The sequence below is a fragment of the Notolepis coatsorum genome, assembly GCF_963971535.1.
Source record: "Notolepis coatsorum genome assembly, chromosome: 2".
In the NCBI taxonomy this organism is placed as follows: domain Eukaryota; kingdom Metazoa; phylum Chordata; class Actinopteri; order Aulopiformes; family Paralepididae; genus Notolepis; species Notolepis coatsorum.
Genome location: NC_140166.1, coordinates 21,341,735 through 21,360,186, shown reverse-complemented (window position 1 = coordinate 21,360,186; position 18,452 = coordinate 21,341,735). Strand labels below are relative to the sequence as shown.

At 41.4% G+C, this 18,452-nt stretch overlaps 1 protein-coding gene across 1 annotated transcript in view; it reads right to left on the bottom strand.

The window, feature by feature from the left end:
• Nucleotides 1–1,697: 1,697 nt before the first annotated feature.
• Nucleotides 1,698–18,452, bottom strand: part of ndufs4 (NADH:ubiquinone oxidoreductase subunit S4) — a 121,384-nt gene continuing 104,629 nt past the window's right edge. Inside the window, exons 3-5 of the mRNA XM_084308075.1 lie at nt 16,093–16,265; nt 8,509–8,582; nt 1,698–1,904 (exon numbers count right to left, since the gene is read on the bottom strand). Of these exons, the coding sequence (XP_084164201.1) occupies nt 1,801–1,904; nt 8,509–8,582; nt 16,093–16,265 (351 nt within the window). The 3' untranslated portion in view covers nt 1,698–1,800. The remainder of the gene's footprint in view (nt 1,905–8,508; nt 8,583–16,092; nt 16,266–18,452) is intronic.

The following is an 18,452-nucleotide window of genomic DNA, read 5'->3' as shown; positions in this document are numbered from 1 at the left end:
TTTTGCGAGCTCAGACCCATTCCCAAAGATAACATCAGGCTGGATGGATGAAAATTAATGGATATCGCTAATAAAAGAAATAAGGATTAAAACCCGACTATACTCGGGTCTGGCGCTCAAGCGATGGCGAGTTAACCCGACTATCATCGTGACTGCCGCTGAATGAGTTAAGAATACCAATTGGTATTGTATTTTACATCTTTGGAAAGGCTGATTAGTCACCTCTACAACGAGGTACACCTTGTAAGGATTGTGCATTCGTGGAATGAGCAACACAGCTAACCGTGTGGGTAGCGTCCCAAATTGTTTTGCCAAAATCCCCTGCAATATTCTTCTGTTGGTATTCACTCTTGTTTTGAGTGTATGCCAATCACAGGTGTGTGACTGGCACCTGATTGGCACCTAATTGACAGCACTTGTGTGCATGGGTCCTGCAACTTTGTTGAGTTTGTGTGTGCTCCAAGCATAAACATGCCACATTTGTCCCTTCAGGATAAGGCCCATGCAATAGGGAAGCTGGTGTTCCGGTACGCAGAGTGGCAGCATTATTTGGTGTCAGCCCTGGTACCATTTCCAAACTTAGGACCAAGTTCTGTGAGACTGGTGAAGTCAAAGACAGACTGGGAAGTGGCCGTCCCAGGAAGACAACACCTCAATAAGACCAGTTCCTCACCCCTTGCTTCACTGAGGAACCGTAAGCTTTCTTCCAGAGATTTACAGGCAAGATTTGCACAACGGTACCACAGACTAATCTCTGATCAGACTGTGAGGAACAGACTGCACATGGCCGGTCTTCATGCATATAAGGCTGCCAGGACCAAACCCAATTGAAAACTTGGGATCAGCTTGGGCGTGCTGTACGTGCCAGAGTGATCAACGCAACCATGTTGGCTGACTTGCGACAAATCCTGGTTGAGGAATGGGATGCCATCCCACAGCAGTGTGTGACAAGGCTGGTGACCAGCATGAGGAGGTGCTAAGCTGTTGTGGCTGTGTATGGATCTTCCACACGCTACTGAGGTCCCTGACAGTGTAAAATGAATAAAGTGTAAAAATTGTCAATATGTGTTGTTTTTTCCTTATTACTGTGGGAGAGTGCAATAATCCAATCCACCAAGCAACTCAAAACGAGAGTGAATACCAACAGAAGAATATTGCAGGGGATTTTGGCAAATTTCTTTCTCTTTCTATTTCTATTGAGAGGGCATCCATGGGGGCCTGTTCTTGTTCTTAATTAAATGTATCTAGCCTCTCTTCGATTTTTTGTTGAGTTACTTGTCTTGTTCTTGTCTGGAACTTGTTGTTTGGTGGATCAGGTCGCTCTTGTAAATAAGACTGTCTCAATGAGATTTTTACCCGTATAAATAAAGGAATGAAATGAGGATGGATTATACAAAGCTTTCTTTAAGACAATATTGTGTAAAATGTAATACATTCACCTTCCTGTAATACCAGCTCTCTTGAGATGGAGAACAAACACTTTTTTTTTTCATTAAACACGCATCTTAGGTAACGAGAAGCAGCAGACCAACAAACGCACAAGAACAGTGTTATTGGATTTGGCTTAAGATATATTTGTCCACCAACTGAAAAAGGTTGTAATCCCAACAACGTTCCTTATTTCTGTTGCCCAGCTCTCCAAAGACGCAAGTAACAAAAACGTTAACAAACAATTCATCCGACAGCAGACACACATATGGGTTTACACAAATCTATTTATTGATAAATGGGAGAATGTACAGATCTACCACAGGGCAGGAGATGGGAGGCCATACGAGCCACCAGATGGGTGCCGTCAGTTTACTTAGCGGACCTTCTGGACCTCTTGTTCCAGGAGAAGTTAGCGCCATAAGACTTCACCCGGGGCTTTGATGTCCTTTTCTCTGTGATGTCGTAGCTCCAACCTGGGGACAACGAAACAAACAAAAACACACAAAAGAAACGGTGAAAAATAAGTGATGAGGCCGCAGGAACGTCTTGTATGTTCATCTTGGACGGGTTCCAAGCAACAATGAAGTGCTTGGTAGACGTTAGCAGGCTGTGTGTAGACAGGACTGTCCTAATCGCTTTCCTGTTGCAATAAACACACAACGCAACATCTTCTTGTTGCAATAAACAAAGTAAAAAGAATTAAAAAAAAAAAGTTTCCCTTTCTCAGTTTCAACAAAACCTTTAACACTGTTCCATCCTCTTAGTTTTAACAGGACCTTTATCAGTTTCATCCTCTAGGTTTTGACAGAAGCTTTAACAAGGTTTCATCCTCTTAGTTTCAACAGAACCTTTAACAGAAGAAGAAGACGTCTTTAATTGTCATGCAAATTTAACACACACACATGCAAGATTAATCCCCCCCCCCCCCAAAAAAGTTAGAACATTTATAATTTATCCACGTTTTATTTATTTTTTATATTAAAATATATTTTGTTTTTAAGAATTGTAAAGGATCACAAGTGTGTTTTTGATTTGTTGTAAACAAAGACAGAAAATAAACTTCATTCATTTAATTAATAAACTATGCCTCACTGTCACTGTGTGGAAGAGACTGGGATCATTCTTTTGTGCAAGGCAACATCAGGCTTGACTTAAAACATTACTTTCCTAACTTAGTGAAATTAAATGTAACAAATTAACACATAGATATAAATGTACTGAATGGTTATATTATTTATAAAAAAATCCGATATATATATATATATTTTTTTTTACCGATACCCGATCCAGCTATTTTACCGATAACGATACCAATATCGGAGCATCCCTAGAGGAGACAGTGTTAACCACTACACCACCGTGCTGTGAGGAGACAGTGTTAACCACTACATCACGGGCTGTGAGGTGACAGTGTTAACCACTACACCACCGGGCTGTGAGGTGACAGTGTTAACCACTACACCACGTGCTGTGAGGAGACAGTGTTAACCACTACACCACGTGCTGTGAGGTGACAGTGTTAACCACTACACCACGTGCTGTGAGGAGACAGTGTTAACCACTACACCACCGGGCTGTGGGGTGACAGTGTTAACCACTACACCACGTGCTGTGAGGAGACAGTGTTAACCACTACACCACGTGCTGTGAGGCGACAGTGTAAACGGCTACACCACCGTGCTGTGAGGAGACAGTGTTAACCACTACACCACCGCACTGTGAGGAGACAGTGTTAACCACTACACCACCGTGCTGTGAGGAGACAGTGTTAACCACTACACCACCGTGCTGTGAGGAGACAGTGTTAACCACTACACCACCGCACTGTGAGGAGACAGTGTTAACCACTACACCACCGCACTGTGAGGAGACAGTGTTAACCACTACACCACCGTGCTGTGAGGAGACAGTGTTAACCACTACACCACCGCGCCGTGAGGAGACAGTGTTAACCACTACACCACCGCACTGTGAGGAGACAGTGTTAACCACTACACCACCGTGCTGTGAGGAGACAGTGTTAACCACTACACCACCGTGCTGTGAGGAGACAGTGTTAACCACTACACCACCGCACTGTGAGGAGACAGTGTTAACCACTACACCACTGGGCTGTGAGGCGACAGTGTTAACCGCTACACCACCGTTCTGTGGTGTAGACTGACTGACGCTCTCTGATTGGCCACTGACGCGTTTGCCCAATCGCGTGACGAGCTGTGTCTTTTTCCATTTCCACGTCAAACAGCCTGCAAACTACCTGGCGTTCTATCGCCATGCTCTAAGACAAACTCTAACCTTAACCAACTTCGAAAGAGTGCCTAAGCTTAACCGTCGAAAGAACTTGCCGTCACGCTCTAAGACAAACTCTAACCTTAACCAACTTCGAAAGAGTGCCTAAGCTTAACCAGTGTAGAAACAGGCGTCGGCCAATCAGAGAGCGTCTTGCCAGAAATGCGGCTAGGTTTAAAAATAACGCCATATATTGCTGTCAAACGGTGCGTGTCTCGTGCTGACTTAGTTGACAGAGAGACGGCAACATTATCATGTGGCGTTCACTGAAGTCTAAACGTTGCGTGATTTGCCGAATCCAATGACCATCTCCGCCTCCCAACGCAGCGATACGCTAATCCAGCTGCAGCTCCCGCCCACCATTCTGATCAGCAAACCACAGCTCGCGCTGCAGCAGCGTCACACCCCAAATTTATCTCGACATCGAAAAAGAAAGAGGTTAAAAATGCCAGGAACTGGTGATACTTGCTGTGCGCATGAACATAATCCCTTGGACATGAACTGACGGTAAGTTTTTATTGATACTGTATATCATTGGGATCCCCGTCCGAAATTGGTCATCACGTGACGTCATCCATGCATTTTGGCCGGAGCTTAAAAAAAGTGTTGATAGATTTTGACCTTCTGAGCACGGTGGACACCTTACGTCTGTGTTTATAATGAATGAATGGTAAAATGGATTATATTGAAACATAGTGCAAGTACTCACAACAACTATTCACACAATTTAAAACAGCCCATATTTATTATAATTGACAGTCGCACGAGACCACTATACAAGAACCGCGAAAATATCAGAATTCTAGGTTCTATGAAAGGCGCTATATAAATTTGATCTATTATTATTATTATTATTGGAACTGTATACAGTTATCGACACGTTCTAGTTATAGCTGCTTATTATCTTTGTGCTTATAATAATCAAAAGGTACGGTACACAGTTGGTCTCACCCTCTGTGCCATTATCAGCACAAAATATGTCCCCATATGATCAAATCGACGTTGATAGATTATATATAGTAAAACATTTTTGGGACGGTTTACATTCACTTTGGGACGGTTAAAACTGTATTTCGGGACGGTTCTGGGACGGTGGTGAAAAAAGTTAGTCTGGAGCCCTGCTGTGAGGAGACAGTGTTAACCACTACACCACCCTGCTGTGAGGAGACAGTGTTAACCACTACACCACCGTGCTGTGAGGCAACAGTGTTAACCACTACACCACCGTGCTGTGTGACTGTGGAGACAGTGTTAACCACTACACCACCGCGCTGTGAGGAGACAGTGTTAACCACTACACCACCGTGCTGTGAGGAGACAGTGTTAACCACTACACCACCGCGCTGTGAGGAGACAGTGTTAACCACTACACCACCGCGCTGTGAATGAATGAATGAATGAAAACTTTATTTAACAGATTGCAGAATGGGTACAATACAGTACGGCTCAATACATACAATTGTTAAGGGAATGCAGACCTGAGAAAGACGTTTGTCTTGTTTCCATCAGGGTCCCCCATGTGAGGAGACAGTGTTAACCACTACACCACCGTGCTGTGAGGCAACAGTGTTAACCCTGCGGATATTGGCCTGCCTGTCTGACATTTCCGCCTGGATGGTTATTAACACTTTGATCGCCGGGGTTAAATTCATAATTTACCATCCCTCGCCAGCCCTATTTAACATGGAGAAGTTCCCCTTCTTTGCAGGGCTATAACTTTTAAAATTGTATTGCTAAATTGACATTACTATGGCCATTCAACGTCTTATATCTATTGTTCAGGGTGTAGCAACGTTATACTTTTTCATTCACATATTCATACTAAAATACGGTCTAAAGTATAAGTATGTTTTTATCGTTTTCTGCAGATTTCTCCAGAACTTGATTTATAGCCCTAAATGCATTATATTGATGATCAAATACAGTTTGGTAGGAATCTGTGCGAGATAAAAAATTGCAAATGGACGTACTTCTAGAAGTTACTACGTATGATCTGATGATGACTGGATGGGGGGGGGGGGTCGTTTATAATTCCGTGGGCAACGTTATATCATTCATCTAGTGTGGGTGATATGATCATTAGAGCAGTTAGTATAGAAGACATTACAAAATAACGCTGAAACTCACTGTAGCTTCCTCTCGCCGTTGGGAGATGAGCGTGGAACAGATTTTTTTCTATTATGGGATGTCGAAATATCCGATCCATTTCCAGGTTGTATAATAGTATATACGTCCAAATCATGTTGTTTATAGAGTTATTGGTAACGGATCACTATCCGTCGTGATCAGCTCGAGTCCTGGGACTATTACCGAGTGATCGGACCAAATTGAAATGAGCACCAGCTTCCACTTCCTGTTTCTTCCCTGGGCGATCCGCCGATCGGCCACCAGATGGCGCTCTTGAACCGTTAGAGAGTTGATAGGGGCTCACCAGTACATCTCATGTCTCCGGGGGAGAAATATGATTTCGATCACAGATTTTTTAAATATTGATATCAAAGACGCTGTCCAGCGTCTTCGGCAGAATGAGCATGGCGGGGAATGACGTGTTCCAGCGTCAACGGCGATTAAAGTGTTAATCACCTCAAACTGAACCTAAGCTAAACGGATTAACTTCACCTGCCAGATGAATCCTCCCCACTGACTGACCTGATCACAGTGGAGAACGTAGCCGTGGCTCCGTCCCCAACCATCAAGAACCTAGGTGTGGTCCTTGATGACCGGCTGAACTTCTCTGCTCACATCGTCTCAACAACCAGCACCTGCAGATTCTTCTTGAGTAAAGTTAGAAGGATCCGCACCTTCCTGACAAAAGAAGCCACCCAACTCCTCCTGCAATCACCAGTCATGTCTCGCCTCGACTACTGCAATGCACTGCTAGCTGGTTTACCGGCTACGACCACCAAGCCACTTCAACTCATTCAGAACACAACGGTCCGCTGGATCTCCAATCTACCAAAGTCAGCCCACATTACCCCACTTCGTAGAGAGCTGCACTGGCTCCCCATCGCCGCACAAATCTGCTCCAAGGTCCTTGACCTGGCATACCATGCAGCGAGGGGAATGGCTCCTGCCTACCTCCGGTCAATGGTCTCTTAACTACACACCCTCAAGACCTCTGCGCTCTGTATCTTCTGGCCGCCTCAGACCCACTCCTATCCGTGCTCCTGGGGGGCCATCAAAGCGAAGCAGGCTACGCTCCACAATGGTGGAACAAACTCCCCACCAGTCAGGACAGCTGAAACCCGGACAATTTTCCGCCGTCGACAAAAAACACACTTCTTCAAACAATCTCATCTCGTACCTTGTTGACCATTATGCACATGTCCAGAGTTAATTATGTTATGTTAAGCATATTGATTTGTTATATTGTTTACACTGCTTTTTACTACCTGTATATCGGAATATTTTATCTTAACACTTTCAATGCCCAAAACGTGATAAGACGTTTTATCAGCCCAATGCCTGAATGCCCACGACGACAATTAGCGTTTTATTTTTTTATTAGCGATGAATTAATATTTCATCAACCGAGTCTCCCGTTGGTATGCAGCCCCTGTAGGAGCTCAGATGTGAAAAAACCACCCCCTATCGTCTCCCAGATGGTAATGCACCCTTTTGGAATGGACTCAATGAAAATGGATGAGAAAAGAAAAATCCGGAATCCACATTTTACTTCTCAGGCATGTAACCCGAGCCGATCGGATTCATTGTGGAGCCTCAGAACAGCGTGGAATACATATAATAAATAATAATAATACATCTATTTTATATAGCGCAGTATGTAGCGTTGGATCAATAAAAGCGATCGATTTTTGGAATGGCGATCAGGAATTGGAATGATCTTTTTGGAGAACATCTGATCTGAGGTAAGGAATCTATTTTACAAGTCTTGGGATAATCAGAGTTGTATTCGATGAGATCTCAGCGTTTGCCCTATGTGTGATGTGTCTGTTTGTGCGCGATCGCTTTGAGGAAATCAGAGAATCGATTTTTCAGATCGCCTATATAGCGTGCATACGTACACATAAACTATCGATAATCTAGCGTTTATTTGAAAACTATTCATAAATAGGCCGAAAAATGACAACGTTTTTGTGTATTCTAGAATATTCCGGTAAAGGGCGATTATCATGGAATATTTATATTTTCCTTGAAAACGAGGGCTTTTCAAAATGCTATAAAACGAAAATGAACCGATAAAAAAACAATCGGCTTCAACAATGTTGACTGGAAAACGAGTCATTGATAAGCGACGGGCAGATTAGACACATTTAAAACATAGATTAGGCGTTATTAACGCTAACATTGAAGTGGATGGTGGGCATTCAAGCGGTAAATCAAGATTAAGCTTGGGCTCTGAAAGTGTTAATATCTGAAATTTAAATATAATAAAATAAATTAAATGTAATTGAAATAAAACCGAACCGTCTTTTTACTATTATGTACCCTACTACTATACTTCTACTACTACCTATCATGCTAATTATGTCTATACTACTATGCACTCAAAAGTGTATTACTCAAGCTTGATACTATTTGACGAACAATGCAACCGACCCTTAGCTGCCAGAGATGAACCCCTCTTGCTGACTTGTTAGTAAATCGCTTTGGATAAAAGCATCAGCTGCCAGCTTCCTACAACAACTCACTCACTCATGTCAGAGCATGGCCAGTATGGCAACCTCTTCTGCCTGGTTCATGTTCTGGGACAGGCCTTGTGAAAAGCTCCTCGTGTAGATGTGTACATGTGGCAGAAGGGATGGACAAGTAAGTCTGGAATTTTACCATTTTTCTCAGCAAAAGCGATGGCGTCTTCCTTGGAGGTGAAGGTGAGCACCATGTTTGATAAGGGGTCCCCCCTGAAAGACAAGAAGATCTGTTAGTGATGAACACACTAACCCTAGCCCTGAAAGAAAAGAGATGTTAGTGATGAACACACTAACCCAGCTTACCCATCTTCTCCAGAGACAGCCAAGATGATAGAGATCCTCTCTGTGCGTTCAATAGAAAGCTATCCGGCTGCAAGCTAGCCTAGTTTAGCACAAATTAATGAGAGCGGATTTGGACCAGAAAGCTATCCGGCTGCAAGCTAGCCTAGTTTAGCACAAATTAATGAGAGCGGATTTGGACCAGAAAGCTATCCGGCTGCAAGCTAGCCTAGTTTAGCACAAATTAATGAGAGCGGATTTGGACCAGCTAGACTAGTGGTCCTACTTTTCAAGCTCTACTTCCTAAAATCCTTCCTATCCATCTTAACATCCTTCCTATCATCCTAACACCCTTCCTATGCTTCCTAACACCCTTCCTATGCATCCTAACATCCTTCCTATGCTTCCTAACATCCTTCCTATGCATCCTAACATCCATCCTATGCTTCCTAACATCCTTCCTATGCATCCTAACATCCATCCTATGCTTCCTAACATCCTTCCTATGCATCCTAACATCCTTCCTATGCTTCCTAATATCCTTCCTATGCTTCCTAACACCCTTCCTATGCTTCCTAACACCCTTCCTATGCTTCCTAACATCCTTCCTATGCTTCGTAACACCCTTCCTATGCTTCCTAACATCCTTCCTATGCATCCTAGCATCCTTCCTATGCTTCCTAACACCCTTCCTATGCTTCCTAACATCCATCCTATGCTTCCTAACATCCTTCCTATGCATCCTAACATCCTTCCTATGCATCCTAGCATCCTTCCTATGCTTCCTAACACCCTTCCTATGCTTCCTAACATCCTTCCTATGCATCCTAACATCCATCCTATGCTTCCTAACATCCTTCCTATGCATCCTAACATCCTTCCTATGCTTCCTAATATCCTTCCTAATCTTCTAAACCTGCACATCCCTTGCCTCTTGCAGCTACAGTATATTTCTAATAGAAATCAAAGCTCAAATACTGTATGCGTGAATAAACATGAGCCATGGAACCACATCTTCCTCCTGGCCGACGTACACAGACACATTTGCGATGTGCTTAAAGGAAGGAGTCCAGCTTTCACAGAGGGGTTTGTGAATTTGAAATCCAACATGGCTGTCTGTAACCATTGGTAACCATTTTCCAAAGAGCATTTCTGTGCATTGGCAGAGTAGGTAAAACATTGGAAAACTGATGTTGCTGTTCCACTGTGGCTTGTTTACAGGACCCCCCCCCCACAACAGGAGTTGTTCCAAACTAGAGATCCAGTATAAACTCAGGGGAACTCGTCTTCAATATCACAAAGGCAAGGACAAATATAAAAAGTCAATGTATATCTGTTAAAGGGGTAAAACTATGGAACAATTGTGACAACGAATAAAAAAATTGTAGTTCGATACATACATTTAAGAAATTATTCAAATATAAGGTGATACATAAATATAAAACCTTATTATAATCCTAATTCTATTTTATTATAACAACTGTATTAAAATCGTCACAAAAAAATTATTGTATGACTTCCGGTCTGACAACGGCATGTGACGGTCGCACTGGTCACACGCTCCGCTCCCGTTTTTGTTAAAAAACCTACTTTTTACAACACTAATGTGTTTAAACCTCGACGTATATATTAACTAAGACCTTCAACTAACTATATCAACAGGAAAAATCAACATGCCAGCAAAGAAAGATACTACAAAGAGACGTGAAGCAGACACTCTAACGGTAGACGCTGCAGTGACGCGCTAATCTAATTCTAAACATCGTTCTTTCTTTTTCTTTATTTCTGAAATGTTCTAACCAATACATGTTAGTAGAAGGTTTATATAATAAAAAAAAAAAAAAAAAAAAAAAAAATTAAATGAGTATACTAATCGAGGTATATTTTTCATTTTGTTTAATTACATTAACGGGAGAGTGGCTTGGCCACAGGTGACATTCTATTAAATTAGAATTAAAAGTTTAGATTCTATGGTAATTTACATAGGAACGTTTAGGATAAATTGCTCATTCTGGGCTGACCGGAGGTGCAAGATGGGATGGAGTTGTACGCGAAGGAGGCATCAAATAGGTACCTACGGCTCTTTAAGGGAGGGGGGATCAGGGGTTTATTTGTATATATGTATGTTTTTATGCTCGGCTCTCAACGGGACCTCAATAGTAGGATGTATATCCATTGTGAATTCGCACTCCAGAAGCATTACCAACAACTACAAAACAACATGTATAGATTATGGCTAGTTTGAATATAATGATCTGGAATACTGGGGGAATAAATAATCAACATAAACGCAAAAGCGTGCTCACACTGATGAAAAACAAACAGGTTGACGTGGCTCTTCTAAGCGAAACGCACATTTTAGTGGAAGACAAAGCTACGTTAGCGGACAACATATACCATAACATTAGTCACTCTTCCTTTGGAACGAGAACCTGTGGAGTTGCTATAGTCGTGAAACGGAAGTTGAATATTGAATTGAAGGGAGTATGGTCTGATGCAGATGGTCGGATAACCATAGCTAAAATTGTATACAGGAATAGGAAAATAGCGTTGGTAGCGGTATATGCCCCAAATTTGTACAAAGCTCATTTCTACACTACACTTACCAGAACAATGTTAAACCTTCCTGAATACTCATTTATAATTGGTGCAGATTTTAATGCCATTTGGGATCCTGGGATGGATAAATCTTATCCCACCTTTTCCAACGAACAGAAAAATTCATCTAATGCGTTAAAGGATTGGTCGAAGAATACAGGTGTAAATGATCTATGGCGATCACTCAACCCCACGACCCGGAAGTACTCTTGTCGATCTGCAAGACATAACACACTTTCCAGAATAGATTATGTTTTTGCATCCCCGAGACTATTTGATAACTATGACGTGGAAATGGTACCCAATCAGATCACTGTTATTTACTCCTAAAAGGATCATTTGGTATACCGTCATCCCGAGCCCCAAGATGGCGATTACTCGATATTGCTGAATAACAAAGAATTCATTACACAACTCAAAGAAGCTCTTTCTGTATTCCTACTGGAGAATGCGAACTCGGTACAGGACCCCAGAATATTATGGATGTCGGTAAAGGGATTGATCAAGGATTTTACCGGGTACTTTTCCTCCAAAATACGCAAGAATCGTTGCTCAAAACTGGCAGAGCTGGAAACGCTTTACTCTACGTTATTTTCTTCTTTACAATACAACTACTCGGTTCGACTGGAAACTCAAATTAATGTGTTAAAAAAAGAGATTAATGCCATTTATAAACAACAATCTGAAGTACAAATACGTAGCACAAGACAACAGCACTACTTTCATGGTTCTAAACCAAGTCACCTACTAGCTATGCGGTTAAGAGTCAACGCAAAATTTGCAGATATAACTACCATTAAAGCACAACAAGGACTTGTTACAGACCCCAAAAAAAATCAACGAGACATTCAAAGAGTTCTACTCCAACTTGTATAAATCAGAAACGACCTTCGATCAAAACAAAATGGACACATATCTTAATCAAATTAACCTCCCTAAACTATCAGAGGATGACGCTAAACAGTTAGAAACACCCATCACACTAGATGAACTTAGGGAGGCCATATCTGAAATGCAAAGTGGTAGGGCTCCTGGAAGAGACGGTATCCCACCAGAAATGTACCTCTCATGTTGGGACGTAATTGGACCCCTATTACTTAATATGATTTTATACTCAATCAAGGAGGGGAACTTCCATAAGAACGACAATATTGCACTCATACCAGTCCTCCTTAAAAAAGACAAAAACCCCACCGATTGCGGTAGTTATAGACCCTTAAGCCTCCTCGGAACCGATATCAAGCTGTACTCTAAGGTATTAGCCATCAGACTTCAAAAGCATATGACGTCTTTAGTTCATCCGGATCAGACTGGCTTCATAAGAAGCCGCTTGATCACGGATAATATAAGACGATTACTACACGTACTAGATGCCAGCAAGGATGACACCACACCTAAGGCGATGCTGTCCCTGGATGCGATGAAAGCTTTTGATAGGTTGGAATGGTCTTATCTATGGGCAGTATTAGAAAGGATGGGGTTAGGAAAAGGATTCATTGATATGATTAAAGTATTATACAAAGACCCATCGGCCATGATTACAACAGGTATAATCACCTCCGAAATCTTTCCGGTATCACGCTCTTCTAGACAGGGTTGCCCTCTTAGTCCCGGACTATTCGATTTATCATTAGCGCCTTTAGCACATTATATTAGACAATCCCAATCCATAGAACCAATCGCAATCAAGGGCACACTAGATAAAATTAGTTTATATGCGGACGAAGTAATACTGTTCATGCAAAACCCTAACACCGCAATGCCTCATCTTCTCAAGTTGATTGATGACTTTGGCAATCTATCGGGATTTAGGAGTCGGCTTTCCTTCCACTTAATGCCCCTGCAAAAAATATACTCCTTCCAGAAGAAATACCAATGGTTAAACACTTTAGATGTTTGGGAGTTGAAGTATTCCCTACTATAAGCCAAACGGTGAAGTACAATTACATAAAAATCCAAAATAAGATCAAATACAACTTTGACAGGCGGTCAAAACTTAAAAACTCAGTACAGGCACGGGTATCAATAGTTAAGATGGATGTCCTACCTAGAATCAACTTCATTAGCTCAATGCTACCGTTACCCCCTCCAGATGGTTACTGGAAAAAATTACACTATACCGCATACACATTTATTTGGAATAACAAACCACCACGTATAAAAAGATCCACCGTACAGAGAAACAAAGCTGACGGAGGTATGGCATTTCCAGATTTTTACCACTATTTTAAGGCGTACACTTTAAGACCACTGACAACCTGGTTTGATTCCCAAGCATCAGTATCCTGGAGAAATTTAGAAGTAAATATAGTAGCACCACATAGACTGCAGGACATAGTATACACCAAATGATCAATTAAGCAATGCGAATTGAAATTTGGCCCCATTATTACTCATGCGTGAAACACAAAAAATATTCTAACCCACATAAATGGCATAGTCATACTCCCCTATTCAATAACAATGCACTCCTGATTGGAAAACGACCTATAAGATACCCTAAATGGGAAAAGCAGGGCATACACACATTAGGAGATGTTTTCAACAAACAGGGTTTTTGTAGATATGAAGACATACATAAAAAATGTAATCTCACCAGTTCCACATATTATTTTTACGCACAGTTATTGGTATGTTTGAAGGCTCATGGAGTCCCATTAAGGATACCAATTGAACACCACAGATACCACAAATTCTTCTATGAAAGAGAGACATCGAGAGGTTTTGTATCAGATTTTTATCATCAATTACTAACGTCCTCGTATGGAATCCTCCCCCTAGACTCAGTCTGGAGGAGGGATATACCAGACCTGGAAATAAATTTTGATTGGCAAGAAGCCTGGGCAAACGTTCGAATTGCGTCACGTAACCCGGACCATCAACAAATCAATCTTAACTACCGGTATATTCATAGGACATACCTGACTCCTATAAGATTGAACAGAATGGGACTTAAACAAGACTCCAGATGCTCCTTATGTACAAATGGGGATGAGGGTACATTTATGCACATGTACTGGGATTGCCCACCAGTTAAGATATTCTGGAAAGAAGTGTCCCAGCAATTATCAAATTTCTTAATTCTGAATATACCTGTACACACCTCTGTATTGCTGTTGAATGATGTTTTTGAGTTTGCAGTCCCTATACAGCTAAAGAGATTAGTTTTATCTGGTATCACAGCGGCTAAAAAGCTGATAGCATCACGATGGTTTCAACCGGAAAAAATGTGTCGGAAGGTTTGGATTCTTACATATCTCGATGTGATTTATCTAGAAATATCTACAGCAAGAATTTTGGGTGTCAGTGAATCCAAAATTGCAATGTGGTTAGAAGTGGTGGAGAGAATAAAAGCTAGCATATGAATTGTAGTGCCTGGTTAGGAGCGAATGATAATAGATGGATTATCCAAGTGGGGGTCCGGGGTGGGGGAGCGAGCGAGAGCATATGTGTGTAGGGTAGGCCTGCCGCGATAAGCAATAAATCGATTAATTGCTGCGATAATTAAAATGAATGCAATGATTTTGACGGGCGCGATTAATTGCTATTTGCGCGTTTGTTTTAATGAGGCGGAACCAGTGCCCCTCAGTCACTGTCCGTGTTGGGAGGCGGGCCGCTGACGTTACTAGAGTACAGCACGGGAGCTCCGTGGGGCAACGCCACATAGACATTTCTCAATAGTGTTGCTCCTTTTAACCAAGTAGCATTATTTGTAGTGTAACGTTAGCTATTTTTAGACCCAAGTAGTTACTCGCTACTGCCCGGAGAAACTGGACTGCTAAATAAAGATTAAAGATCTAGCGTTCGTTGATGCTCATTCAATGCTAACAACATTAGCTACAAACGAAATACAACGTATAGCATAGCTACAAGTACAACACAGAATAACGTTAATACAATTACATGCATCATTGTTTACAATTAACGGGTGGGGCTAGTCAAAGGACTGGACACGGGGACAAGTTAAACATGAATTAATTTATTATAACACTCCGGTAGTTTCGAGTCGTGCTGCAGTGCTTACGCACCACAGCTATTATATTATATACTGCTTTGACGCTTCCTCCTCATCGTTGATTGCCTGTAGTAGCTGCATCTAACGTTAGTAGCTAACGTTAAAACTAACCTAAAGTTAGTTGTTCACCAACAATTTGTTTTATCATTAGCTCAAAAACATCATATCATTAGCCCAAGTTGTCGGCTCATAGTTTCTGCTTAGGATAATCACAAAATACTTCCGGTCCGGTCGGTGGGCTTCAAAATAAAAGTCTAAACACCGGAAAAGACGGAGCGGTGGGCTTCAAAATAAAAGTTTGGGGAAATAAATTTCAAAAAAAAAATTCTCTAACCGGTCGCAATAATATCGCTTATCGCGATATTTTCGGGGGCAATTAATCGCCCAGCAAAATGTGTTATCGTGGCAGGCCTAGTGTAGGGTATTAGATAGCAAGTATTAGGTGTATATCTCGTATAATACATTTATTTAAATGGTGATTTCATTGGATGTGTACTGTTAATTAATGCTTGTATATCTAATTTTATGTTGTTATGTTTATGTGTATGTTTAAAAAATTAAATAAAAAAAAAGAAATGATTGTATACATTTTGTATACACTAAACACTAAAATGAAACTATGAAACTTTCGTAACCTTTTGTTTTTGCAAAATTATGTACTGAATTATGTTTTTTTTCGTTTGTTAATAATGTAATGTAAAAAGGGTAGGCAATTATAAGCCTCGGCTTCATCCTACACCTTTTCGGTCGTTTTCTGATTTTTTTTTTGTACATTGCTTTATAAAAGAAGACAGAAATAAAATCATTAATTCATTCATCCATACTCACGTTGACGACCAGCCCATCAGAGGGTTCTCCCAGCGCTCTCTAGTGTCAAAGTCCATCTTCCACTTCTTGGTGCTGTTGATGCCCGACTGCATGGCTGTTTTCGTTGCCACGAAGATGCGCGCCTTGCGTGTTCTGATGTGTTCCTCTGGAACCCCACTCAGAGTGCTGATGTCCTGAGGGACGCGCAGAGACACGAAACAAACATTCAGCATTCGATGGGCTTCAAGTTCAAATCCCACCTCTTTCAAGGGCTTGTGGAACAATTACTTTTCATTTGTTTAAAGGCCAAATCAGTGATCTAAAGAATGAACAAGAATGTAGACGTGTTATTATTTTCTAGTTGATTGACTCTGGATACAAAGGACTCAGTCAAACAGGTAAATAAGAAGAAAGTAGAGGGGAGAGGAGAGGGAGTAGAGAGAAGAGTGTAGAGAGAAGAGGGGATAGAGAGTATAGAGGAGAGAGCTTAGAGAGGAGAGTAGAGCTTAGAGAGGATAGTAGAGAGAGTAGAGATAAAACAGTAGAGAGTATAGAGTAGACTCTTCAATATCTATATTAATGAATTGGCTAATATACTAGAAAAGTCCTCTGCCCCCGGTGTAAGTCTCCACAATCGGGAAGTGAAATGCCTGCTCTTTGCAGATGACCTGGTTGTGTTGTCCCCCACAGCAGACGGCCTACAGCAGAGCCTGGACCTGCTAGAGCATTACTGTCAGACCTGGGCCCTGGCAGTAAACCCCAAAAAGACCAAAATAATGATATTCCAAAAAAGATCCAGATCTCAGGACGTCCGGTCCTACCAAAGTTCTCAATTGGTACAAAACATGTAGAGTACTGCACACATTACACCTATTTAGGCCTAAAACTAAGTTCAACTGGACATCTTAAGGAAGCAGTCAATGAGCTGAGAGGGAAAGCACGCCGGGCTTTCTACGCCATAAAAAAAAATATACAAACAGAAATACCATTTTGAATCTGGTTAAAATTAATTGAATGTGTTATTGAACCAATTGCACTCTATGGCAGTGAGGTGTGGGGTCCACTTACAAAACAAGACTTTACCCAATGGGACAAACACCCCATTGAGACCCTGCATGCAGAGTTCTGTAAGATTATCCTACATGTCCAGAGGAAAACTACAAACAATGCATGCAGGGCAGAATTAGGCCGTTACCCACTAATTTTTTATTTGATTTGATATTTTTTATTTTCGTGTCTTACATACAGATGTATGCCCAGCCCATATGGGCTTACAAGACACATAACAATAAGTATATAATAATATACTTTACCAATTACTTAACAAATGACATAGACCAAGATGGCCATAAAAAAAATACAAGAAAATACAATAAAATGTAATATAACACAAGCTGTACTCAATGTAAATAAACAGAAAAACAAGGTGAATTCAAAAACAATTATATAGGATAGTGTGTTTTGTCTCAGGTGTCATGCCTTCTCCAAAAATCCTGCAAAACCGAAGATGTCCTCCACAAAAAAACAATTCAACATACAACTCTCAGACTGCCAAAACAAATCTGGGTTTACAATTTGAATTTTCTCAAATAAAGCCCTCCTCAAAGTGGTGTACAAAGGGCAATAAAAAACAAAATGATATTCATCCTCCACCACTCCCAGATCACACAGAACACACAACCGCTCCTCCTCAGGTTTACCCTGGAATCTACCCACTTCCACCGCCGTTACCCACTAATACTAAAAATACAAAAAAGAGCAATTAACTTTTGGACACACCTAAAACGAAGTGACCCCCTCTCGTACCATTATCAAGCCCTGCAGTGCCAAGAGCTGAGGAGCATCAGGAACCCCCTTACCCAGCTGGTCCTGAGGCTGAGTCCACAAACCTGCTCTCTTAACACACCTCAGGAACAGAACACATCACCAATCAGAATAAATCAAATTACTACACAGCTAAAACAAAACTACATCACCTATTGGAAAACACAAACAAAAGCACAGAGCAAAATGCAGTGCTATCTGGCTCTAAATCGACAGTACACCATAGCAGATTACTTGAGCATGGTGACTGATCAACAACTAAAAAGAACCTTGACAAAATACAGACTGAGTGAGCACAGCCTCGCTGTTGAAAAGGGGAGGCACAGGAAAACCTGGCTCCCTGCAGAGCAAAGGCTATGCTGTCATTGCATCCTCAGTGAGCCTGAAACTGAGTTGCACTTCCTCACCAAATGTGAAAAATATAAAAGATATTAGAGAAACGCATTTAAAAAAATTTGAACTAATAACAAAAGGTTTTCTTGCACTACCAGATACAGGAAAACTACCAGTCCTACTAGGGGAGGACTCAACAAGCTGTGAGCTAGCAGCAGCCTATG